This window comes from Fukomys damarensis, unplaced genomic scaffold, assembly GCF_012274545.1.
Source record: "Fukomys damarensis isolate Sample0158 unplaced genomic scaffold, DMR_v1.0_HiC HiC_scaffold_24, whole genome shotgun sequence".
NCBI lineage: Eukaryota > Metazoa > Chordata > Mammalia > Rodentia > Bathyergidae > Fukomys > Fukomys damarensis.
Genome location: NW_022900936.1, coordinates 69,625,623 through 69,652,034, shown reverse-complemented (window position 1 = coordinate 69,652,034; position 26,412 = coordinate 69,625,623). Strand labels below are relative to the sequence as shown.

Below are 26,412 nucleotides of genomic sequence, written 5' to 3'. Positions count from 1 at the left end.
AGGGACTTGGAGACACTGCCTGAAACAAGTGTGAGGAAGATGTGGGGCCAGGACTCAGGGAGAAGATCTGTGCTTGTTTAGAGCCTTGCATGCAGCCTGTTCATCCCAATTAAAGTCAGCGGACTTCTAGAGTCACAGGCCCTGCCAAGGTGCAAGGGCTTTCCTCAAGGTCTCCAGGGCAAAGACACAGGGTCTCAGATCTTTCTGGAGAGGAGCAGCTGAGGACAGTTAGTACCTTGTCCTTGGGTCCCTGGCCTTTCAGGACCTTTGGTTGGTTGGCTTGAGGCCTGCCAGTTGCACTGCCTCTGCTGTGTTGCTGTGCCATAAGTACACCATTAAAGATGTCTTCATCCTTTGAGATGGAGCATGTTAGTGTGCTGAAGGACCCTTTGGACTTCCTTCATTCAAACCCTTATCTTTTACTTTCTGATATAATTTGAAGGCCCATTTCAGTAGCATGCTTGTCCAAATTATTTACTGTAAATGCTGCCAGGTGGTGAGATTTCGGAAAATCTGTACATACACAGGGCCTTTCTGGGGGACATCTTGGTGGGGCCTGGCAGGGACAGGGCAGTGAGTAGGCGAGCTCTAGCTAGAGCCATACTAAGAATTCTGGGCAAGGAATCCACAGATGCAGTTTCTCAGCCCAGTGTGATTACTGGTTCATGTCACTCTATCACTGAGGTAGCCAACTCTGTCTCTAGGCCTCAGTTTCCTTATCTGTAAACTAAAGAAAGGATTGCTTGAGTGATCTCAAAGCCCCAGGCAGTGGTAGCAGTGGTTTGTATTGTCTTGATGAGCCTCTTTGGGGCTCTCATAGACTTCTCCTGCCTTCTTGCAAGGCCCAAGACCCTGTCAAAGGATTTACTATAAGTAGGATGCCTGCTCCATTGAATATGTATAGTAAATTATAACAGTAACACTTAGACCCTGCTTCCCACTGTGTGTTCAGCCTCAAGCAAGGTGCTCTTTGTGTGTACAGGGGCTTACTTACCTCACACTCTGCTCCTGAGATTAGGAACTCTTAACCCCACTGAACAAATAAGAAAACAGACCTAGGGAAGTCTGAAACATTGTCAATATCATCTGTCCAGCTGGTGATTGAGTCAGGAAGGCAAACCCAGGTTTGTGTGATGTTGAAGGCGATACCAGGCAATGCGACTCAGACATAGCCCCCTATTCTCTCAGGGTCCAAGCTTACAGGAATCTAAAATAGTGCCCTGTTTACCTTGGAGGCTGGAAGGGTTCTAAATAGAAGGGCAACACGAACATGTTTTATGTCTTTAATGTCCTCCTGATGATTATATCATGTGATAAATATGAATGGCTATCTGGGTCTCCTGTTAACTGAGCCATCATCCAAGGAGTCAAGAATCTTCCCCCATCCCAAACAAGGTTGGGATTTTGCCAGCATTGGCAAAATCTTTCCTTCCCGCGGTGTCCTGATTCAGTCCTTTGGGGCTCAGGGCTCCAAATACAACCACAAGTGCTAGAGCCCTTTCATTCCCTGTGGTTATCTCTCACGTGGTTATCTGCAGCACATGTGGGTCAGCTGGGGAGGCCGAGGTCATGTTGGGAAGGAAGATGGGAATCAGGGTGGGGACATAGGGAAGAGGCAACTTGCTGTTGTGTGGCTCTTCAAGCAGCAGCTGCTACCGCTTCCGAGACCAGATGTGGGTGAGGGTTACAACAACCAGGGGCAAAAGTCAGGTTGGGGTTCAAGGCCCAAATTCAGGTCTGCTCAGACATTCAGGGCTGCGGTAGTGTTGGCTTTAGCCGTGAGGCCAGGGGTGGCTAGGAAACAGGAAGGCTAAGGTTCACTGATGGAGCAGAAACATTGAGTCCCACTTATCTTTTTTTTCTGTTGATTGAAGTTGTCAATTATGACCCCAACAAAGAGGTTCAGTGTGAAGAAGCCACCAAAGATGATGAAGATGACAAAGTACAAGTACATGTACACGTTGTCTTCCCACTTCGGCTGACTGTTGACCTGTGACAGACAAGGTGGGATTTGGGGGAGAGGGAGAGAGAGCATCTGCATTCAGTTTTACCCTTAAGCCAACTCTGAGGGCAGGATATTTATTCCAGGAAGTAGGAATGAGGGAGTGAGAGAATAAGCAGGAAGAAGAGCAAAGCAAAGGCAGGGATCATGGTTAAGCAGCCCATTGCTGTGGACAGCTGGGGCCATCCCATTCCAGTCCTCTGAGGGCCATGTAGGCCGCACCTCAGCAAACCCTAGGGACAGGGAGGCTGGAATAGTCATATACAAACCTCCAAAACTTATCAGAGAGGGTGGCCCTGGGGACATCACTTTCCCTGACCGTGGGGGATACTCCTAAGTGAGCTCCAAAGGACTAACAAGTCTTCAGAGACTCAGATATGCAAGTTGGGAGTGAAGTCAGAGGTGAGCTGAGGGGACACAGGGCAGGGCCTCAGCAGAGTCTGCAGTGGCAGGAGAGGGTCCTTCCCCACCAGTACCTCCCCAACCTGGAGTTTATTATACAGTTCCTGCTAGTTCAGGAAGTGGCCTCCCAGGTGCTGGCCTTTGAAGGTCATCTGCTGCTCTCCTTTGTGGTGAGCAGCGGAAGGGCTGGAGAAGCCTGAGGAGCATGCACAGCAGTGGAATGGGCTGGGTGGGCTTAAACATCCAACAGAGGCCAGCTGGGCACTGCTGCAGGGATGGAGGGTGTGAGGCTCTGGATGGATGCCTCTTCTGGCACCAAAGCCAGCTCTACTTCATTACAAATACAGATTGGGATGGGCAGGGCACATGGAGGGGAAAGTTATAGGCTCAGTGGGCCAAGACTCACATCTCGGGAATCGACAGCCGCATACATAATGTCCATCCAGCCTTTAAAAGTTGCCTGGAAACAAGGAGCAGAGTCCACTCAGTGTCTGCCCATCCATTGATCCTGGACCCTTCTCAGGCCATGGTGGCCTGGTGAGAGAGCAGGGCATTCAGCTAAGGGGGCTTGAGGAGAAAAGGGCTTGGGAAGAAAGGAGAAAGAGTCCTGACTAATCTCACATGGTGATTTAAAGTAATCTACATGTGGCTATTCCAGAATAGAGTTGCACTAAAGACATGGACATTTCCAGAATATGGCACGGAGTGGCTGCTTACATGCCTGAATATAGTGTAAACAGCTTCAAGGCAGCTCTGTACCTTGGATTAAGGCTTCATCTTAGGGACACCATCTTCTCAACCACTCTCTCACCTCATGCATATGATTTAAGAATGGTATAAGTATACTTGGAAGATGGGCCAGTTGGGAGTAGAAAACCACCACATTCCTGTCTATAGTCTCAGCATTCTCTAGGTCTTGCAACTGAATGTGCCCTTTAGCATAATGCAAGGTACAACAGAAGTCTCAGGTCTTGTGCCCCTAAGCCTGTTACAGCACTTGATAGGCTGTTTTGATTCATGTGTTTGTCTGTTTTCCTCACAGAGCCTCAGTGCCTGCAGCCAGTTCCAACTGTATCTCCCAGGACTAAGCATGTGCCTAGCATCACAGAGCCACTCAAGGATTATTTGTTGATTGAATGTGTTAAGAAAGGGTGGAATGCAGGAACTCATGGGTCACTACATCACAGATGTGTAAGTAATTGTGTCAATTCTTACACGAATGGAGAACTGAATGGGTGGGATGAAGGCAAGAGATGGATTAATGCATAGAAAGTGTGAATGAGTCTGTTTGTCACTATCACAAACATGCTCTGTCATTGCCATCAACTTAATTAGATATAACCCATTGCCACCTAGGGGATGATGTGAAGGAGAACACAGCGCACGGGGCTCTGCCGTGTCGATTTTGTACAGGTGGTGTGTTCTAAGTCATGACTTGATACAGTCCCACGGAGGCCCAGCCTTTAACCCAGGCTTGTCACGTTCATTAGTAAGGTCATCTAGCCTAGTGGTGTCGTCTGTAGGAACAGAGAATGACTTCAGATCACACTTAGTGCTACCCCTTGCAACATCTCCATACAACACCTCTTAGAAGACCCTAAACTATCCTCTTACTGACCAGAGGAGGGGAAATGGCTGATCTCGTGGTTGACTCACCACCTGAAGAAGTGCGAGGTAACCCATCATAACATTATCGAAGTTGACTTTCACATTGACCCAGAAGAAGCTGCCAGTATGGTTTTGATGCGTGCATTCAGTCAAGTTATTCACAACTGTCCAATTCACAAGATCAAATTCTTCATCGGTGCGGTTGATGCACCTCCCAAACTTGCCCGCGAAGAGGTTCACGCCCATGATGCTGAAGATGAGCCAGAAGATGACGCAGACGAGGAGGACGTTCACGATGGATGGGATGGCACCCACCAGGGCATCCACCACCACCTGGTGGGAAATAAAAAAGGACTGGAAACCCCAGGGTGCTGGATCTCGATTCTTTTTGTACTCAGGCTGCTTCAGGAGACAGTGGCTTTTGAAGCAGCGAGGTAAGGAAGTTGGTGCAATCATTCAGACCCAGAAGACTCAGAGACCGTGGGCACCTGAATATGGGCTTCGACTTTCTTCCTTAAACCTCACCGAGGGCAGGCATTAGTGTCTTTCCTCAGAAGGGAGGAGATGGGTGAGTGCACAAGCACACATATTTACTTAGGGGTGTGAGTGTGTGTATTGCACTGGCAAATACAGGCTTTTAGAGCCTCACTTTATTCCCTCTAATTTTATATTTTACAAAATACAGTGTAAATAAAGTATGCTCTGGTCAAGAATCAGTGAAACCTAAATCCATACTCATTAAATGTACTCACTTGTAAATCAGCAAGCAAGAACTTGAATACAAAATAAAATAAATTTCAAGCTGTTTCAATCTTTAGCTTCTCGTGTTTCTAAAGGTGCAAGTTAACTGTAAAACTCCACTTTCGTTTTCAAAGCTATGGTGACTGTTTTGAGCCAACAGCAGAGGAAGGGCAAGGTGGAGGCTAATAATGGATAAGAAAAGAGGTGGGTAGAAGGAGAAATTCCACAGGGCCACAAGTTGGAGAGAAGAGGCATCTCAGTCAGCGGTGGCTGAGGTGTTGATATGAAGATGTCACTGCATTTGAATGTGGCATTGGAGAAAAGACTCATTTGCCAGGGAAAGACACAGAACTTGGGATATTTTGGTCTTTTTTTTTTTCCTTTTCTTTTTTGATACCAGGAACTGAACTCAGGGCCCTGTTACTTGGCAGGCAAGCGCCATACTGCTGAGGTATATCCCAGGCCCGAACTTGAGGTGTTTTGGTGATCTTGGCAACAAGATTAAAAGGTAGAGTTTGGAGACAGATAACAGGTGTTGTGGGTCTTGCATCAGAGTCATCTCTTGAAGAGAGAGTGGTCTGAGTCCCGATGGGTGTGCTATTTATGGGAAACTTGAAAGGAAGGTTCTCAAAAGAGATGGGTAGGGGAACCAGGAGAGCCAGGATGTTCAGTACCATCAAAATCAGAGCAGACAGGAAGACACAGAGCTGACTTTTGGAAAGTAGGGCCTGGACCTTGGGTTCAGTGGTAAAAAGGACATAAAGGGGTAAGAGTTACCAAATGTTGCAGATCAGGTATTTTTGAAATAGGACTTACTCGCATGCCTTCGAATCGAGACAGAGCCCTCAGAGGCCGCAGGGCGCGGAGGGTCCGAAGGGCTTTGATGGATGCCATATCAGAATATTTCAGGATCTTCGCTATGAGGCTTATCAGTGAGATCTGAGTGCAGGCAGAGAACAAAAGTATCACATCAGGGTCCAGAAAGGCATCTTGTCCAAAGAAGACAGGAAATCTCTTCCCTGCCTCCCATTCTCTCCTCTGAGCCATTGTCCTGGCTCCTACCTTATTCTGAACTTCAGCAGAGGTCAGAAAGAGCTTAGCCCCTCCAAAAATTTTATTAATCACTTACTTAAGTCTCTGAGAAAGAAAAACTCATTTTCCTACATTGCCACCCTTGTCAATGTAGGTGGCCAAGTTTCCTTCCTCTCTAGCGGCACTGGCTGGTCCCAACAACCTTGAAATTTGATGGACTTTCAGAGACTTAGAGAGACAATGTCTTCATATATGGCCTCTGCTGAAAATCTATTTTGAGAAATATAAAGTTAGCCTTGTCTTTGCTCAGAAAAGCAGGCTGGGAAGAATGCTGTTTAGGGTGGTGCTGAAGATCTCTCCTGATCCTTATTTTGTGACCTGCTCATCTAGGATGCTTTCACCCTTTGTAAAAGGAGGGGGTCAGACAAAGAAAAAGTGAGCCCACAATTCTTGCAGCTCTGTTGCTCAAGAGTGAGTGGTAGTGGCCACTGGGATCCAGCTTCCGTAGCTCTCTGGGAGGGGATGACTGAGTTACCAGCCTCTGCTGGTCTGCTAGTTTTTATTTAAGTGATGGCCCAAGGACTGCAGAGGATACAAATGGACATGGAAAAAAGGTCACCTCTTTTAGGAACACCAAGGTGCTGGGGAGATGCTTCACATAGGCTTGAGCCTGATAGGGGCAGTGGCCGAATCCTGTGACTCCAGCTGCACCGTGCATGGTGGGCTGAATTCAGGCTTAGCTTATTCTGGCAGCTATGTGGGAAATGGTATGCCAGAACTTTGGGAAGCAAGGGGTTTGCGCTTGGGGGCTTCAGCTTCACACGACAACCGTTCTCTGAATGGGTGGTTAATTCTACCAGGTCCAAGAGCTGGAATGGAAAAGATGCCTTCATTCACCCAAGGCTCTAGACACCAGCAAGTGTCGCCTGGTTGACTGAGGGCCAGGATCTTTGGGGCCAGTTCCAGGCCTATTCCAGGCTGCTCATCCTCCTGGGAAGCCTGCTTATGTGCCAAATTTGCAGCTTAGGAAGACAGGGCATGGGGCTTCTCTAGAAAAGCCATGTGAAAAACCCATGTGCAGCTCTACTCAGGCTACTTGGGCCACGAGCCTCCAGACAGGTCTCCAGGCCCCAGGACTGCATCCTTCTCTCACGTGCCTTACCATAAAACAGACTATGATGATGGCTCTCTCATACTTCCAACCTTCACTGGTTCTCTATCAATCTCAGAATGAGCTCTGGACTGTTTAGCCTATACTGTATAGCTACAATGTTCATGTCTATAAATATTTCAACTCTGTTTTCCACCCAAACCAAATTGTTCCCTGAATACCCTGGTGTCCATGCCTTTGCTCAAGGTTTTGTTTTGTTTTTTTCTTTTGGTATGGGGATGGCACTCAGGACCTTGCACTTTCGAGGCAGGAGACAGCATCAAGGTCTTTGTCTTACTAGGATTGGTTTCCCCAGTTTTCTGGTACCTCTCTGCTCCTGCTCATTTCTGTGTCCTATATCTAATATCTGCTATGTGAAGCTTTTCCAGCCACCCCATCCCCTGAATGAATGAAGGCTTAAGTCTCTGTGGCTCCAAGATACTGTTCCCAGCAGAACCCAACGCAGCCTCCCTTTATATATTTATTTCCCTTGTGTGTGTCTACTGGAAGACTAAAGTATAAACTGGAAACAGGGAGCATTGATTACTTTCTCTGTCTCTCCTACAGTGCCTTATTAGACAGTATTGTATTTAGTTTTAAGCAAATATTTGATAAGTAGCAGAAAAGTTGCAAGCATGTTGGGATGGATGAAAAAAAGGAAAGAAGAAAGGAAGAAGCTGGAGAATGATAGGATAGATGAACTAGTTTACAAAGATGATGGGTTAGATAGATCAAGGATGGAAGAAAAATAAAAGAAGGGAAAAAGTACGGAAGCAGGGAATAGTAGATGGATGGATAAATAGATGGACAGGAGAAGAACGGATGACTGAGCAAAGTGACTGAAGAATGAATGGAAAAATGGAAGTTGGATGAAACAGATGAATGAAAGAATTTAGTGAATTATTAGAAGGTTGAATGGATGGATGGAAGCAAAGAAGATAAAAGGACAGGGGAATGGAATAAAGGAAGGACAGATGTATGGATTAAGGAAGAATGGAAAGATAGAAATAAATGGATAGAAGGATGAATGAGAGAAGGATGCTTGGATGAAAGACAGATGAATGGGTGAATAGATTAGAAGCCTGCATAAGGACCACCCCTTCATTCCATCCATCCTCCTCCCTTTGAGCCTTCCAACCACCTGTTCTCCCTTCCACATGGCTCCTTCATCTATCCAACTGTTCACTCTTCCCTCTTCCCAAATATCTACCTATCTTTACCTCTTCTACCTGCCCTTCTCTATCAGCCCTTTGCTTTCAGCCATCCATTCCTATTCCTCTTTTCCTCTTCCCCAATGTCTATCCATACATCCTAACACCACACACACACACACACGCACACACAAACACACACACCTTGGATTGTAATTGTTCTGCAAGATGAACAAACATTTCTAATAAGTTTTAAATTGATAAATTTGTAATACAATTAATATGGATGGCAAATGTCACATGATCATAACTGGGCCAGTGATGCCTCTCGCCCCACTTTCTTGGCAGGACTGTGGGTGATTGTTTCCTAACAGCAAGAGGTTATGGAGGAGATCTTGTCTGGAGAGAAGGAAGAGAAAAAGTTGGAGGAATCCCTCCCTTCAAATGAGATTAGGGAGATGCATAAAATGTGGGAAACAGTACAAAATTTTGTGGAAAACACCATCCAAATAAAGCTGTACAGTGAGCAATGAACCTGTTTAATGACACTGCAGTCTCACATTTCTGTGAAATCCTTAAGCTCCTTGTTAAAGTTGCAGGAAACAAAGGACTCCACTGAGCTGAAAGATAGCAGTGATTCCATTAGTGATAGAGAAAAGCGTCCTGGATAGTAACCCTCCTCTCTCATCTCCCTCACACTAGCCAAGAAGGTTTCAAAGATACATGAAGATTAATTTATTTTTATTTATATGTTTTATTTTCTTTATTATTTTGCATATGTACTGTAATTGTGTTAAATGACTATTTTTGGATTGTAGAGCAAATCATCTGAGTCTCCGTTCTTTTTAATGGGTAAATTTTCTTTGATACACAAGTGCTTTGGATTACAAGTATGTTTCCAGAATGAATTATGCTTGCAAATCAAAGTTTTAACCATATATCTGGAGTGGGGAGCCAAAATAAAGCATTTCCCTTTCACTTAAGAATAATTGCTTTAGGGCTGGGGATTTAGCTCAGTGGTGTTGCTGCCTGCCCCACAAGTGCGAGGACCCGAGTTTGATCCCTGATACCAAAAAAAAAGAATAATTGCTTTATATGCATAAAATTGCTATCTGTGGCTCAGATTTCATGCCTCCCAGCTAATTCCTGAGGTACAGTGGCCTGATGCTGCTAGTGAACTGGCTCCAAGAAAGCAGAGAACTGCATGCACAGGCCTGCTGTGGAGGTCTTGCCAGCACAGGAGGCTGGACAGAATGTTCTGTGCTGGACCCCATCCAGCTTCAGCAGTGAGCACCAAGTACAGACACATTTCCCAACACCTCTCATGTGCAGACCTTGGTGCTGGTGGCTGCTGGGAGGCAGAGACACACACACCACAGCCTCGTTCCATAGGAGCCCTCAGCTAAGGAGCAGCCAACAAATAACTCACGTTGCCATGTTGCAAAGCCAGGCCAGCAGTGGCCTGAAGAGAGACAGGGCAGTGTGGCAGTTAGGCTGGGGACTCACAGTCTAATGTGTAGGAGGTGCAGGGTAAATTCCTTAATGTGGGGCTATGGTCACAGGCTACTGTGTGTCAGAACTCTTTAGTTCCCGCTCGTCACCTCTCTAGCAGGACCCTCTGTCCCTTTCTGAGCCACTAGGGAGGAGCCAGGTTTTTCAGCTCAATGCTTATTAACCGTAACAAACCTTTGGAAATGCCTGGTTGCTTTATTCCTGCCTGGATTCCACCTAAGTCTGGGAAGATCAGCATCTCTGGGATAGTGGCATTGACTTAATGTATTTTTAAGAGCTCCCCAGGTGATTCTAAAGTGAAGCCAGAGCTGGAGACACAGAGCCAACAGGTGGGAGGTTCTCTGCTCAAAGGCCACAGCTCCCCAAAGTTCAGAGCCCTAGCAGAAGATGCAAAGTTATAAGACCCCAGACAGCCTCCTTTTCATCTTGCTTTGAAAGTGAAAATGCAGAAGATTCTAGTGGTCCCTTTGGATGGAGGCCCAAGAGGCCACCACTGTGCCAGAACTATGTTCTGCTGCAGCCGACCACTCATCAGTGTGCAGAGTATTCTCCTTACAGGGTGCTCACTGTGAGAGCCACGGCCACAGAGGTGAGGACCCCAGAGCCCCTGTGCCCACGAACCACTCACATTCACAATGAGGAAGTCCAGCCAGCACCAGGCATTGGTGAAGTACTTCTTGAAGCCATAGGCCACCCACTTGAGCAGCATCTCGAACACAAAGATGAAGGTGAACACCCTGTCAGTGTACTCCAGCAGTGCCTGCACCATGGGCTTCTGGTCCAGGTAACAGTCTTCAAAGGCCTGGAGGAAGGGAGCAGAATGCCAGGTTGCTGGACCTATATCACAGAGTCCAGACCAAGAGGGCAAGACCAGCCGACCCATGGCCTGGAGGAGCAGCTCTGGCAGCTGGCTTGCCCAGTCCTTTTCTTTTCTCTACTTCTGGGCTGGTGAGGTGGGTAGAGGAGGAGGCACTGTGAGATACAAACTGAGATTTCCTCGCCCAGTAGGGACACACGGTCCTGCTGATATTTTGCAGGATTGCTGAATGCAAGCGAGAAAGGGAACCTCAAATTGGATTTTGGAAGCGAACCAAAGGGACACTAACAGCAACTTGCTTTAAAAATAAAAGCATCAAAGGATGTTCACAGGCAGTTCACAAAGAAATGAAAGTAAGAATCGCCAACAAATCTCTGAGAAAAGATGTTTCATCTCACTGGTAATCAAGGAAATTCAAATTAGAAGAATGCAGTTTTTTTTTTCTTTACCTGCCTGGTGAAGATGAAAATGAATGGGGAGGCAGTGCTAGGTATGGGGTGCTTCACTCTCATAGGTGACTGATGGGAGTGAGAACTGGGTCAGTCTTTGGGAAAAGAAATGATTCCAAACTTTAGAAAGTCAGTGATTCGCTGGGCATAGTGTCACACGCCTGTAACCCCAGCACTTAGGAGGTTGGGTCAGGAGGGTCACCTCGAGTCTGAGGCCAGCCTGGGCTACATAGTGAGTTCAAAGCTAGCTTGAACTGCATAGCATGAGCCTGTGAAAGGGCTTACCCTGAAGCCACTGGACAATAGCACCCCTATTGTCCTGCTGAGGCCACTGACTGGGATTCTTTGCTGGGCTGAGGGAACCAGGTCCACCTTGGAGCCAATCGCTCTGCAGATTAGATCCCCAACCCCTTGGGGCAGCCCTGACATGTGGCTTTACAAGGCCACCCCCTTTGTCTTCAGGTGCAACAATTCTGTGGTGCCCTTTGTGTTTCAAGGCTCCCCACGGGCCGGCTGAGGCTTCCTTCTCTATCCTACCTGTTCCCTCATGGGCTACACCACAGCCCACCCCAGTAAGTAGCCGCCAGCACAAGAGACCTCACCATGGGACCTGCGTCTTCAGGCCAAGGTGCTCAAGCACTCCTATCTCCACTGCAGCAAGTTCGAGGAGAGCTGCGCATGTTCAGTGTAAACGTGGGGGTTGTTTGAATGAACTGTGGCACGTTCCTAGAATGGGCTATGTTGCAGCCATTAGGTGAGATAGTATGCAAATATTTCCTGGGAAAACTTACCAGAGGGAAATTACAGAATGCATAGAGGTGGTTTTACTTTTTCAATATTTGTATATTCTATGCATAAGAAAGATGGGAAGGAAATAGACCAAAATGTTTTTAAAGTGAGCTTCTCCTTCAGTGATAGAAAAATGGGTGATTTTTTTCCTTTTGCCTTTTTCTATAATTTCCAAGTTGATTTTTTTCATTTTGCATTTACTTTGTCAGATGAGAATTCATGCTATTTTTTAGAAGCACTCAAAGTAAAAGCATAAAGAAGACTAAATTCGGCACAAGCCTGTTTGGTCTCCTGGGGAAGGAGATGGGGAGAGAGAGGAAGCTGTTGGGGTGGGCGGCCAGGGCAGAGCAGCTGTCTCAGGATCTGCGCTCCCTCCAGGGAACAGAGAGCAGGAGCCAGAATGGGAAGGTGGGGCAGGGGGTGTGAAGAGAGATGGGAGGGACTGTGAAGAGGAAAAACTTGGAGAGAGCATCTACAAAGAAGGCGTCTGGTTGACAGCATCTGGGGGTATGTGTTACTGGGCACTGGACCCAGGGCCTTTGCACTGAGCTACATCCTGGCCTTAAAGTTCAGTTTTTATTTTGAGACAGGGTCACCCTAAATTGCTAAGTTACCCAGGCCGGTCTTGTACTTGTAACCCCTCCTGTTTCAGCCTCTCAGAGTACTGGGATTAAGGTATGCAGCACCACATCTGGTTTGGGGTCATCATGTTTATCCAGGAGCATGGGAAAGAGAAAGGAAGGGAAAAGCTCTGCCTACCCCTTCTCCTGCAGTTTGGCCTCTACACTGCTGTGCCCGGGAGGACAGTTGGTGCCTTGTCCCATCATGACGGGCACCTTCCGTGCTGCTCCCCACAGCTGTACCAAATGGCAGGCCAGCCCTGTCCCTGAGACTCTTCTTCCTGGCTTTAGGTCTCACTGCGCTGGTGTTCTTCCCACTCCTTGTCCCTTACCTGTGCCGTCCCCAAGTCAAAAGCCAAATGCTGAACAGTTCTGGCACCTTTCCTGGGAAAACTGACATTTAAGTCCATGTCCAGGTATCCAGTAGGTTTTCTTTTTTGGTACCAGGGATCAAACTCAGGACCTTACGCTTGCCAGGCAGGCCCTGCACCAGTGAACCATATGCCTGGCTAGATCATTTTTATCCAGTAAATGACACAGGAGGAGCAAGACAAGTGAAAATACTTGGAGCTGTGAGCCAGGAAAGTGGGGCTTGAGCTCCACCCCTTGAATGAACTTACTGGGATGCTGGGTGGTTCCTTTTAAGTCTTTGAGCTTTGACTGCCTCACTTGTAAAATAGAAACGTGGGGCTGACCAGTTCCTTCCTGTGTCTATGCCTACCTTGTTCTACTGGGTTGAACACTTGAGTTTATACAGTGAGCCTGAGTCCAAGTTTAGAGCCTTCCTACCTTGTCCTACAGGGACCAGCTTTCAGGCAGGGGATTAGTGAGTATCTTCAAACCCCTCAGTTTCTATTTCCTGAGACCACTCTGAGTGTGGTTCATGGATGCCAGCAGCAGTCTCCACAGTGAGTACGTTGGGAATGCAGGTTCTCAGGCCCCGCCACTAATCTCCCAGATCCAAAGCTTCAGTGTAGCAAGCTCTCCAGGTGATTCCAGTTTGAGAATTGGCTGCTGTAATAGTTCCCCCTGAGCCCTGAAGGAGTGACAGTCGCATTTGCAAGTGCTTTGAAAAGACACAGCAAGATGACTAGTGTGTTTGAGAGGTCAGAGGATGGAAAGCCAGGGACTTCGGGATCAAAGTGAGGTTTGCTACTGCAGAGTTGAGTGGCCTTGAAACAGCCCCCACAAGTGGGATGTATACTCTCATTTCTGGCAGTCAGGGTGAGCAGGCAGTGGCCTTGGCAGCTCAAACACCTCCGTGCCCTGGCATTAGGAGGAGCAATGGACCATAGCTGTCCTTCCAGCTCTAGGCTGGGCCTCCTCTGTGGCTGCCCCAGTGGGGTGCACCTCCAGGCCTTTCAGGGCCAGAAAGTCCCATCAGGAGAGCTCCATGCTGGGCCCATTTCCCCTTACCAGAGACCCACTGCTGAGCAGGATCATGAAGATGATAAAGCTCTCAAACCAGCTGTGCTCCACGATGCGATAGCAGGCCTTACGCAACTGCCAGCCCATGGCCCATGGAAACTTGGTGGTGTTCACTCTGCAGCAGGGACAGTGGCGAAGGCAGCCTGTGGGGAGAGGTGACCGAGGGAGAGTGATATCCTATTGTCATCATTTCTGCTCCTGCCCTGAGAAACAACTCTTCAAGGAAACCTGCTTGCTACCCTTTGGAAAAGGGTTCTTTTCTGGAAGAGGATAGGAGGGGCCCTTCCAGGGGGCCTTCAGTTCAGCCAGTCAGCTTCCCCCTCCAGCACTCCAACCACTCTCCTCAGAAATGGCACGAGCCGGTCCTGTCCTGATGCTCACTCTTCCCTGGAAGCTGGGCAGGCCCTGAGGCAGGGCTGGTGGTGTCGAGGGGCTATGCCCTGAGCCTCTGTGGAACCGATGGGCACCACATGGCTGGTCCAGCCCAGCACAGCCCAAGGTCTGGTAGAACTAGAAACTCAATGAATCAGTGCCCCCACCCTGCCAACATCCATGATTACCTTCAGAGTATGTGGAGGATTTGTTTATTCATTTATTGTACAAACATCATTGTGGATATAATGTGCCTTGGTATTCTAAATACTGAGGGAAAAGACGAATAAGATATAGATTCCATCTTTAAGAAAAGATCGAGGGAAACAGATATGTTGGGACCTTCCTCTGTGCCCTAAATTATGAGTTCAAGGTGAGCTGGGTGTGGTGGTGCAAACCTGTAATCTCAGCACTCTGGGAGACGGAGGCAGGAGAATTGTTTATTCAAGTGCAGGCTGGGCAACTTAGTGAGACCCTGCCTCAAAATAAAAAAGAGCTCGGATGTGGAGGGGGAGGATAGAGAGAGACAGAGACTGAGAGAGAAAGTTAATGGTGACATGTACGGTAGCTCTTTTTCCCTTTAACCTCAGGAGGGCCAGGTTGTAATTTGGTGAGGTTCCTTGAGGGTGACAAGCAAGGCTCAGCACCTGTCTTTTCTGTCCACCCGACATGGTGTAAGGTGCTATGAGTCGTGCCACTTGTTTCTGAGGCTGCCAGGGTCCCGTTTGTCTGGCTCCTGAGAACCCCAGGCCTAGGGGAGCGACAGGCTGGCTTCTGTCTCTAACTGGCATCAGCCTGAGGAGACCTGCAGCTACCATTTACCTTCTGTAAAGCATTCATCGGGTTCTTCCAGGTCATCTGCCAGCTCCGGGATCTTCCTCAGGATCTCGTCAGGATCCGGGCAGTCCACCGTGCTGCCCTCTGAGGAGCTTGTGTCTTCAACCCTCTGCAGGACAGAAGCCTGGGGTGGTGAACCAGCTCCCCAAGGTACTGGAGACCCAAGCGTGGTCACTGCGGGTCCAGTAGGCTGAGATCCCCAAGGCACAGGATAAGCCCTGAGGGCCCTGGTTCCATGCAGGGGCTGCCCTGGCATCCTCAGAGCTCAGGCCTGGCACTGATGCTCCCCACGGAGCCCCAAGGCCTAACTGAGCCAGGCTGCAGACCTTCAGGCCCTGATGGAGTGCTGGTGATGGCCTGAGATGTCGTAATTACACCCATAAAGACTCTCAGCTTTCACTGGCCTTAAATATTTAATCAGGGAGCAAAGCTGCAGGGGCCCTTGCTGCCCTCCTGGCAGCTGGAGACCTATAATGTCTCCAGATGAATTCAATTAGGAGCTGAAGCTGCTCTTGGGTTAGTAAATTTGATAGCTTAGCTAATGGACCCAAATGGTCGGGTGGGTCCCCATCTGTCGCTGTCAGCCCCTCCTTGCCTGGTCTGGGTCATGCACAAGAAACAAAAACAAAGCCAACACCCAGAAGTTGCAAACTGCAAACATCAGGCTGGGGAAACCAGCCAGGAGAGTCCTTGGAAAGCTCTGCAGGGAACATGTCACCCATGTGCAGAGCGCGACGACCTCCACAGGCTGGGAACCCACGGCTCGTGTTTATCCACAGCCCCACATCCCTTCTCAGTTCCCTCTGCTCTCCGGCCCTCTGTGGTCAGCCTGGCCTGGGCCGTGTGGCCAGTAGCTGGCACTCCCCACACCGAAGGGCCGGTTCACTTTGGGGGTTTGTTTTCCACCTCATCTTTACCTAGCCCTGTGCAGGCCACACAGTGCCTACTTCAGGGCTCAGTGTCGAATAAATTCTTGAATTATTACAGTGTAGTAGAGATGCTGAACATTTACCCTTTGCCTATAGATTGCTTTCTTCCAAGATTTGCAATCGACACCACACGGTTTATTTTTACCTTAGAAGGATGCCCCTCACTCTGAGTCTTCCGCCCACCCCCTCTGTGAAGCTGTCAGCTCCCTTCTCCCCCGAAGACAGCCCCTCTCCAGCCCCTGTCTGCTTTTGGCTAAAGACAGTGATGTGGACAAAAGAAAGTGGAGGTGCGTCATGGGGAGGACTTCCTCATCCCCGAGTGCCTCCAACCTTCATCTGCTGCCTCTGAAAGATATTTGACTTGCTTTGTGCACTGTCTTTTGTTTCCTTTTCTTCTTGGCTGTCACTTCCTGGGCACTTACTCCATTTCAGGCAGGAGCTAAACATCTGACAAGCGGCATCTCATTTAAGCCTCAAAATAATCCTGCCAAGGAGGCATCATTGTGCTGTTTCACAGATGAAGATGTGGAGGCTCAGCGGGGTCGAGGAACTGGCCTTAGTAGAGCTCGCTCTTTCCTCCCATCCCTACACCCAGCCAGTGCCAGAGTGAAAGATGAAATGTACCGATCAGCCAGAGGCTGGAGGGATTGGAGCGTACCTAGGATGAGGAATGAGGCTACTTGGTTAGTGTGGTTGGAACACCCAGCCCTTCGCTACCTTCCAGGGCTCCCAGCCTTGTGGGAGGTGTCTGGCTGGTCGTTGCAGCTCTCCAGGAAGCTCACATACCTACCTCTGCAGGAACTGGGGGAGTCCCCTCGCCTTTCCACTTCTCACCCAGGAATGGAGCCAGGTCCTCAGAGGATGCCCCAGAGCCTGGGCTCCTGGGTGTCGGGTGGTTCTCACACCTCCCAGCTTGCTGCAGCTGCTCCTGCTAATGACAGTGAGTTAGTTATAGCTGTCAGAGCTAGGACTTCAGACATGCAAGGAACACACACTTATGTGAAACAACCACAAAGTCTGTATGCATAGCCATACAAGTATGTATTTAACTTGTGGCCCCATTCCTTGGAAGCTTTGTGACCTTAGGACGAGTCATTTAACCTTTCTGATCTTTTTTCCCCATCTACAAAATTTCAAAGGCAAGATCTACCTCATTATCATTGTTTTGATGACTAAATATGTTAATACTCTGCAGAAAGAGCTCAGCTCAGCAGATGTTAGCCACAATCATTACTTGTCCAGAAATCAGACTGGTACGGAACTTGGCCATCTAGATCTTCTCCAAAGAACCCCAAGGTAATCAAAATGCTTCTGAGAGGCAGACAGCCATTGTAGAGTCATGTCCTTTGCTCTAGGGATGGTGACCCTGTCCTTGGCTGTCACCCAAAGGCATGGAAACAATGGCAGCAGGGTATGGGCTGAGCCCAGCCAGGGGCCATCTATGTGAAACACGTGGTCTGAGCACCTCAGGGTGGCCTGGGACTTACCTGCTGCCCCTGCTCCCTGTTTGCCTGTCTAGGTAGTTGTGATCTTCTTTTTTTCCAGCCCCTGCAGAGGGGCCACCTCCTCTGGAGAACTTGGCATGCTGTGAGCTTCTGTATGGCGAGGTCTCCTATGCCTGGCTTGCTGGTGACTCTTTTAAATCCATGCCAATCCACTGCTGGAAAGCCTCATTCCCGCAGTTTCCCTTCTGCCCTGAGTGGCTCTCACCCTGGGGCCTCCCTACTTCCTGTGGCTGGCCCCTGGGGGAGCACTCTTACCTGTCCTTCTGGAGTCACTTCCTGCCACGAGCTTGGAGCATCCTGCTCTCCATCGTCCTCTGAGTCATCGAGATCAGATTCGCCCTCCGCAATGGGCACAGAGACCCACAAGTTAGGATCAGTGATAAGGTCACTGCGTTCATCCCTGGGGGCCCTGAGAGGCGGCAGTGCTCTGGGGCTCCCTGGGGCTGCCTCAGCAGCAATGTGGTTCTCGGCCTTGGGGCTGGACAGCTGGGGTTTTGCTGGCAGCTGCAGCTCCGCCTTGGGCCTGGGGAGGAGGCAGGGCCTGCAGAAGAAGCTGCGAAGGGCCTGCCTGGATTGGTGGCCATATACCTGGAGGCGGGCCAGGGCCACCTGCAGGTTGTTCACTTCCCCATCATCCTCGGGTGCTGTGAGGTTGTCGGCACTGAAAGAGTTCAGCAGCAGGGCAATGAACAGGTTGAGCACCTGGGGAGAAGGTGTGGAAGGCGAGATAGAACAATCAGCAAGCAGAGCCCCTCCTTTGCCACCTGGTGGGCAGATGGATGGCAGGACAGTCACAGCCTGGGCCTCCTGCACCCATTTGGTACCCTGCCTCTTGGGAGAATGGTCATTTTGAGAGCAGGTGAGGGGACCCTCAGGATGTCCCAGGGTGACTTGCTAAGGGGAACGAGGCTGGGAAGCATATTCTCCAACACAGTGAGGTTCACGAGGTGACAAAGGGACAATGAAGAGGAGCAGGCCACCCTCATTTCCAAAGCCTTCAGTTTTATCCCTCAGTCTGGAATCCTGGGCACACCTCCTTGCTGCTTCTAACTTCACATTCTACCTTTCAGGGTAGGTGTGAAGATAAAATGACAGGAAATAAGAACCAAGATGCGTCACGTAAAGGAGCAAGATCTCAATGATGAATGTAACAGTACTGTTTGCCTAAAATGTACCAATAAACTTAATTGGGGGACATGAAATGACATGGAGGATGTAAAAGTTCTTAGAGAGGCAAACTTCTTGCCTGAGGGCCAGGCCACCTGTGCATCTGCAGGGAAGGAGCTTGGCCTAGGAGGAAGAAGCTGGGCGGGGGCGCTGCAGACAGGGGCATAGCTCTGGGTCAGGACCAGGTGGGAAAGACTCAAAAGGCCTCTGTGTGCTCATACATCACCTTCTCTTAGTTGAGTTTCTCCTGTCTGTAAAACTTATACAAGTCCAAATTCAGCAAGGTGTGAAGGAGGCTGAGGCAGAAAGATTGCAAGTGTAAGCCAAGCGTGGGCAACTTAGTAAGATCCTGTCTACAAATAATATAAGGGCAGAGGTCCTGGGTTCAATTGCCAGTGCTGCCAAGTACTATCCAAATGGGTTGATCTCCCAGGCAATAAGAAAGCGGCTCTTGGACAGACTGCTTGTGTCCCAGAGCCATAGCGCTGGATGTCCATACCCAGACAAGCTGGAGGAGAGGAGAGTTAGGTCCAGGAAGGTCTCCAGGGGGTTCCCCAAACCTGGAGTAAGCTTGGAAGGTACAACCAGCTGGACCTTGTCCAGCTTCTCTTTTTTACCTTGTCTTTCTGCTCCTAGCTGGAACCAAGAAATCAGTCAGTTCTTACTATCTTAAGAAAATATGTTCTGAGAAACCCACGCAGGGGAAAAGATTTTCCTTCTACAGGGGACAAGCTACCCTTTACTGGGTTCTCAGATGTGGTACTAGGCGATCTGAGTACCTAATCTTCTGAAGGTAATTCTGCCAGTTTATGCATCTTTGAGTTGAAGGAAATCGGTGCTTGGGGAGATTCAGTCTCTTGCCCTGGGTCACCCAGTTAGTAAGTAATGCAAAGGGATTGTTCCTGTGTGTCACGTGTGCCCATTTTTGCAAGTTGGGCTGCTTCCCATGCATGTCTCTTATCATGTGCCCCACGAGACTCTGAAAGGTTTGAAGACTTTCTGTCCAGCGGGCGGTGTGGCCCAAGTGCACAAGGTCGAGGCTTTTTAGGATGACCCAGGAGCCTCCCCGATGCCCACAAGACAGGGCCCCAGTGTACTTACCACCAGGTTCCCCAGCACCATCACGGTCAAGAAAAGGATGAGGCAGATGGGTTTCTCGCTAACCTCCATGCAGGCCCACATGTTCTCGATCCACTCCCCACAGAGGATCCGGAAGACGATGAGGAAGGAGTGGAAGAAGTCCATCATGTGCCAGCGGGGCTCCTTGTCCCCCGGCAACGTCAGCTTTGCCTGATGGTTGCAGTAGGCCTCCCCGAGGAGCTGCTTGCCAACCAAAGCGAAGATGAAGACGATGATGGCCAGGATGATGGTCAGGTTCCCCAGTGCCCCCACCGAGTTGCCGATGATCTTGATGAGCGTGTTCAGGGTGGGCCAGGACTTGGCCAGCTTGAAGACCCTCGATGATCTTGATGAGCGTGTTCAGGGTGGGCCAGGACTTGGCCAGCTTGAAGACCCGCAGCTGTGGGGAAGCAGAGACCTCATCAGACCCCGGCAGCTTGTCTCACCTCTCACCTAGAGCCTTGGTGCAAAGCAAAGCTCTAAGGAAGTCACAGGCAGCTTCTCCAGCTCAGACGGGTGCTCCCTGGAGCTGTGGTTAGAGCTTTCTTTCTTCCTTAGACTGCATATGCATTGTCTATTAGCATATGTTTGCATTACATAAATACATTTGTGTGGGGATTTGCTATACATGTGTCTCGCAACTTGAGCCCTTTTACTTTCTCTTCCCCTTCCATCTCTCCCGTTTCTCCCCATCCCTAGATCCCCTTCCATCTCCACAAAACCTACCTCCCTGTTTCCTATCATCTATCTTTTATTTTGCTCTGTATGTTATTTATACTTTGGGTTTCTCAAAAACACGCTCAGTCTTCTGTGGTCCCTGAGTGTCAACACTCTGTACTGATTGTGGCAGAGGAGATCACTTTGCTCCATTCTGTAGCCTGCTCCCTCCTAGGTGTGGACCTGAGCTAGGGTTGTGCCCTGGGGTAAGGTGAGGGTCATGAATATGTGAGAGTGGATTGTTTGTGACCTGAAGACAGGCTAGCCTCTTTCAGCAGGACATGGCCCACTGCATCGGGCGCTAGGATGCAGTGCTGAACAGAACAGAGCTATAACAATTTTGTCCCCCCACCCCCACCCCCGACCAGCAGAGCGAATCTTTAAGGAGCAGATTGAAGGCCCTCACACAGTAAGTACTATGTTCACTTCTCCATGTGATGGGGATAGACCTACTCTCCCCTCAGACTGGAGGCAGAATTTAAAGCGCCAACTCTGGGGGGGACTGGTCAGAGGCAGCTGATAAGCAAATGAAAATTGAGTGCTGGGCACCAGACAGAGCCCTTTCTTGGAGGGTGTTGGGGGAAATTTCCTAAATTACACAGTTGATCAAAGTCTCCATTCTCAGTAACTTCTGGGCAAGTACAAATGCAGAGGCTGGATGAGGGCCTCATGCTGGATAACAGCCAAGCCACAAAGCCTTGGGCCACATGCCCAGGACACTGAGGGATGCCAGGACATGCTAACCAGCCCTGAGCAAAAGCATCAGACATCAGTGCTTGTCTCAACTGCGCCTGGCTGTGTGATTCCACAGGTTCCTTAGTTGAAGTGAGTGGGCTAGAAATTACTATGAGAATCTCCTTAGAGAGCAGCCCCTGAAAAGCTCTTGCTAAACTATAAGAAAAACGTTATGTATTCTTCACCATAGGGCATGAATCAAGTCACCTTCCATTATTTTGGGTGGTCTTTATAAAGGACAATAAAACAGGATCTGTCTGCCCACTTTCTGTTCTTCAGACACCAGTTTGAGGTCCCTTCTGTCAGCCAGTCAGTCAACATCCATCTGTGTGCCTGCTGCTGGGGCTATGGAGACATACTACATGGCTGGCTCTCGCTGATGCTGTAACCACTACAGGAGAGCAGTTCACCTGCGTCCATAGCCCTTACTTTCACCTCTGCCCATCTAATTATTCACCTTAGTCTTTACCCTACCCAGAATTATGTCAGAGGGATTGCTTCCTATTATCACACTATAGCTTGTAATCAGGCAGGGGCTGTAGCTCAGCTGTGGATCACTTGGTCTAGCAGGTACAAGGCACTGGGTTCAATCCCCAACACTGAAAAACAGAAAGTTTTTCAGTGGATCTATTGGGATAGAAATTACTTGAAGCCAATTCCTTATCTGAAACTTGTCTACATTTTTCAGCTTTCTTTTGTGAGGTTGCTTTATTTCTAGAACGGAATGAAAAGTCACCCTAACACCTGTCTTCTCCTGGGGACATCGCCCCTGGGCAATGAAATTCAGCTTGCACTTCTGAAAATTTCAGGGTATAGGGTAATATAGGACAGAGTATAATATCAGGTCTCACTTGGGTCTCTCTTTTTATCAATATCACAGAAAATGCTGGGCAATAAAAACATTTTTTTTTTGGTACTGGGGGTCGAACTCAGGACCTTGCACTTGAGAGGCAGGTGGCGTGGGCAATAAAATCTTAAGTGTGTTAAGGACCTGTTAACAAAATGAACAGTTTGTGGCTGAAAATTAAATCAATATGAGAAATTCAGTTTTCCTCCACCCAGTTCCAAAGGAAGACTTGTTTTTCAGACTCACATGCACATAACTGGAGTCATGTTATTGGGTTCTGACTTAGGAGACCAAGAAGAAGGAAAAAGTAGCACACATGACTTGCCTTGCACTTTCTTTTCCTCTTCTATGGTCACCACAGAAGTCACCAAGGAAGGTGGTAATGTCACAAGTTAGGATAATCCAGAACCCCTAGTCACTAGCTGGCCTAAATACACCCAGGAGAGCTTCACTACTAGCTCGGGAAGTGCTGTGGGATAGAAACCTCTCTTATTTAACTCACAGCCTGGGGAGGTGTCACTGTAGCTGTATACATTTTGAGTAATGTCAAAATTGGTACATTAAAAAGTATTGCCATCTCAAAAACATCCATTGTTTGGCACTGGCTTAGTGCAATCATTGGTTGGGCAGCAAGGAAACTGGTATAAGAAACTTGGAAAATATTGATCTGTCAGTCAGTGGCAAACACTACTTGCAATAATTCTGGGGTTGGCCCCAAGGCTCATAAGCCAGCAGGCCCAGGAGAAGGGTTTGTAAAACCTTACTGTTGTGTGCCCATTGTAATTGACTATGTTTCACAAGATCCAGTAAGAAAGAGATGAGCCCAGGAAATATTAGACTGATTTATAAGAAATGAAAGGAAATAGATTCCAGAAGTTTAGATCCTTGCAGATTTGGAAAAGCACATTGCGTTTAAATTCCACACAGTGAACAATGGGATCAGGTCTTTAGGTGCTGAAGTCAAGTTTGATTTTGCAATAGATTTTGCAATTCTTAGCAAAGATTACATGATTGGTGTAGCCACTGTTTCTCTTGAGAGAAAGGTGTAGGAGCAGAAAAACACAGGAAGAAGGTGGCACTGAGGACTTTGTCAAGGAATGTGTGGTGTGTAGCATACTAGAGATCTGAAGCCATCGAAGTTTTGGAAGGGACTTAATTGAAGGACAAACCACGAGCCCTCCCTGAAAACACCCCTTGACTGTTTAAAACTCAGATCTTGGCCTAACATTTTTCCACAATAAGCAGCAAATTTTGAAGGTCCTGCTCTTTCAGATGTGGCAGTCATTTATTGAAAGACTCTCGAGTAACTGGGGCCTGACTTGCTATAGACTTAGCTAAGAGTGTGAAATAAACCTTTATTGTGTTCATCTGTTGAGTTTTTGAATCATCTGTACAACAGCTACCATATCTTAATGTTGATTAGTTTGTTATTGTTATTATTATTATTTGTAGTACTAGAGACTGAACCCAGGACCCTAGGCAAACATTCTACAACTGGGCTATACGCTCAGCCCCATAAATTATTTTTTAAAAGAAGATAAATATATTTAGTATGAATATAACTTGGTTAGTGATAGTTGGAGTGAAAAATTGTCTTGGAGAAAAAGATTTCAGCTAACTTTTACTTTGACTAAGTTAACTGTTCATACTGTAATTCCTTATTTCTTATTTCTTTTTTTTTTTTTCCATGCATGCTACTAGGGATTGAACCCAGAGAGCACTAAGCTACATTCCTAGCCCATTAAAAAAAATTTTTTTTGACACCAGGTCTGACTAAGTTGCCCAGACTGACTTCGAACTCATGATCTTCCTGCCTCAGCCTCGAGAGTAACTGAGATTACACAAGTGCCATCATGCCTGGCTATTATGCTGTAATTCCTAAGAGAAGTGCTCAAAGAATAAAAAAGGGGAATTTAGTTTCCAAATAAATATACAGTACCACCCAAAATAAACTAAGGAATGGTGGGGGAAGAGAGTGATCAATCTAAAGATAAGCACACAGCCAAATACAGCATCTCAGTATTTACTAGAAAATAGATGGCCTAAATACTTTGGCTAAAAGACAAAGATTGAATTGTAAGAACTGAGTAAGAATCCCAAGTCTGATTGTATGCTATTTGCAAGAAACATGAGAAACCCCCAAGGATACACAAAGGTCACACATTAGAGGATGGATAAAAAGCCATCCTTTGGTTTAGACAAATTTTAAACCAAAAGTGAGCAGTGTTTTTTTAATTAATATTAGCTAAAGATATCTTTAAAGGCAAAAGTATTTCTAGAAATAAAGAAGGTCAATCTTCATAACAAAAGTTTCACTTTAGGGCCAGGGATTTAGCTCAGCGCCCCCCGTTGCAAGCACAAGGACCCGAGTTCAATTCCCGGTACCCCCCAAAGTTTCACTTTACTGAGAAGATATAACAACTTAAAATATGTATGCTCTTTATAATAACAGAGTCCTGATAGAGCCACATGAGAAACAGATGTGTAATAATCATGGTGGGAGATATTTCTGGATACCACCTTCTTGGTAATTGCTAGAACAAGCAGTAGACAATAAGCAGGGATATAGAATGTACCACACAATGAAATTTCTCTACCCAATGGGTATATGTGGAGTATTGCACCCAACAACTGCAGAAGACATATTTTTAAAAGTACCTTAAGAACATTTTTAATACACTGAGCCAAAGAGAAATTACCAGTAAATTTCAGAGCATTAAAATCATACAGCATATGTTCTCTGACTATAACACAATTACGCTAGGACTCAGTGGCATAAAGATAACTAGAAATACCACATATGTTTTGAAATTAAGAATCATGCTTCTAATTAACCTTTGAGTGAAAGAATAAATCAAAGTTGAAATTAAGAAATATTTGGAACCGAACAACAAGGAACATCCTATATATTAAAGCAGTTCTTAGAAGAAAATTGAAGTCTTAAATGAATATGCTAAAAAATAAAATGGACCTCATTGCATCTTAAGAAGTTGGAAAAGAAAAAAAATATATGTTGAGTAGAGAATATAATTAAGATCAGGTTCAGAATTTACTGAAATAGGAAATCAGTGATAAAGAAGGGGTTAACAAGCTAGAAGCTAGTTCTTTGGAAAAACTAATTAAATTGATGCTGTTAGGGAATTGATCATGTTAAAGTATGCTGTGACGCCGCCTCACAGGCTACATTCTCCTGGTACATCTTGGCTCCTAAAATGACCTCATGCCCTTATCTCTGGTTTCCCTCCCCCCCAAGGCCACAGTGGTCCAGGAAAGTTGAAACCTGGGTCTATAGGACTGGGCCCATAAAAGCAATCTGGCCTGTGATAGGTTAAAAGTAACTCACTCCTCATAAATAAGCAATAGCCCACCCCAAAACTGATAAAAGGACCTTCCTTTCTTTGTTCTTCTCTCTCCTTCTGCTTCTTCTTCCTCCTCTCTCTCTCTCTCTCTCTCTCTCTCTCTGACTTCCTGCCTCCTGCTCGCCTCCCTACAATAAAGATCTCCTGCCGGACCTCTCAGTGCGTGAGTGCCTAATTGGGAAGGGACACCCGAAAGGGGCACGCGCGACCCCTTTCATTGGTGTCAGAAGCAGGATCTGGGATTGCCAGGTCCACGGGCTAAACGCCTGGGGCCCGAAACCCAGATTTCAGGGCGCCCTATTCGACCTCCGCCTGACGTCCGCAGCCATTCTCATTGCCATCTTTACAGCCACCACCGACTCACCCATCTCCCGATCCTCCTTCTGGGTAAGTTCCCCTTTCTGAGAAGTCCTCAGGGTAACGGGGACCCCAGACTCCAGACCACCCACAAGGACCACGTCCAGGACAAGGCAGGGGCCCAGGTCCTCTGTACCTCAGTTTTGGCAAACTGGGTTTGCCTCCATTGAGTCCGGGACTCAACTATTTATCTCAATAGGAGATAAATTCCTATCTCGCATAAGGGACGCCTTTGCGGGAGACCGAATTTCAGCTTTCTAGACCAGGTCTAGAAAAAGAGGAGTTTTATCAGAACTCTCGGAGACGTCTGGTCTTCTGATAACCTCCTGTCCTGGTGGTCATGGGCTCTGGTTCCTCTATACCTGCCCACTCTCCTTTGGGATGCTTACTCCGGAATTTAGAGGGTCTCAATCTAAAACCCAAGCGGCTAATTTGCTTATCCATTCATTTGGCCCCAATATCAATTAGACAATCAAAACGTCTGGCTGCCTAACGGCTCCTTTGAATCGGGTCTGATTAGAGACCTTTACAACTTGTGCGAGTGACAAGGAAAATGGTCGGAGATCCCATATGTCCAGGGTTTTTCCTATCTGGCTAGCCAGCCCTCTCTTTGTTCCACCACCAAAGTCTCTCCCATACTTCTATTGTCTCAAGGTCGCCCCACAACTGACCCCCCTCCTTCCGATTCTTCAAACCAACCAGATCTGGCAGATGACCCTCCTCTTTACCGGGAGACAAGAAATCCCCTCACTCCTCCTCCCACCCCC

At 47.7% G+C, this 26,412-nt stretch overlaps 1 protein-coding gene across 6 annotated transcripts in view; it reads right to left on the bottom strand.

Annotated features, from left to right (window-relative positions):
• Scn10a (sodium voltage-gated channel alpha subunit 10) overlaps positions 1 to 26,412 on the bottom strand; it is a 110,693-nt gene that overhangs the window by 17,982 nt on the left and 66,299 nt on the right. For 4 of the 6 annotated variants that reach the window (XM_033768129.1, XM_033768131.1, XM_033768130.1 and 1 more), the window contains 11 exons: positions 19,977 to 20,030; positions 19,613 to 19,918; positions 17,600 to 18,046; positions 16,630 to 16,770; positions 14,896 to 15,019; positions 13,690 to 13,844; positions 10,227 to 10,400; positions 5,570 to 5,692; positions 4,061 to 4,345; positions 2,811 to 2,864; positions 1,853 to 1,990 (listed from right to left, as the gene is read on the bottom strand). In XM_033768129.1, coding sequence (XP_033624020.1) covers positions 1,853 to 1,990; positions 2,811 to 2,864; positions 4,061 to 4,345; positions 5,570 to 5,692; positions 10,227 to 10,400; positions 13,690 to 13,844; positions 14,896 to 15,019; positions 16,630 to 16,770; positions 17,600 to 18,046; positions 19,613 to 19,918; positions 19,977 to 20,030 — 2,001 coding nt within the window. The remainder of the gene's footprint in view (positions 1 to 1,852; positions 1,991 to 2,810; positions 2,865 to 4,060; positions 4,346 to 5,569; positions 5,693 to 10,226; positions 10,401 to 13,689; positions 13,845 to 14,895; positions 15,020 to 16,629; positions 16,771 to 17,599; positions 18,047 to 19,612; positions 19,919 to 19,976; positions 20,031 to 26,412) is intronic. The other 2 variants (XM_033768132.1, XM_033768134.1) reach the window with 2 other exon arrangements.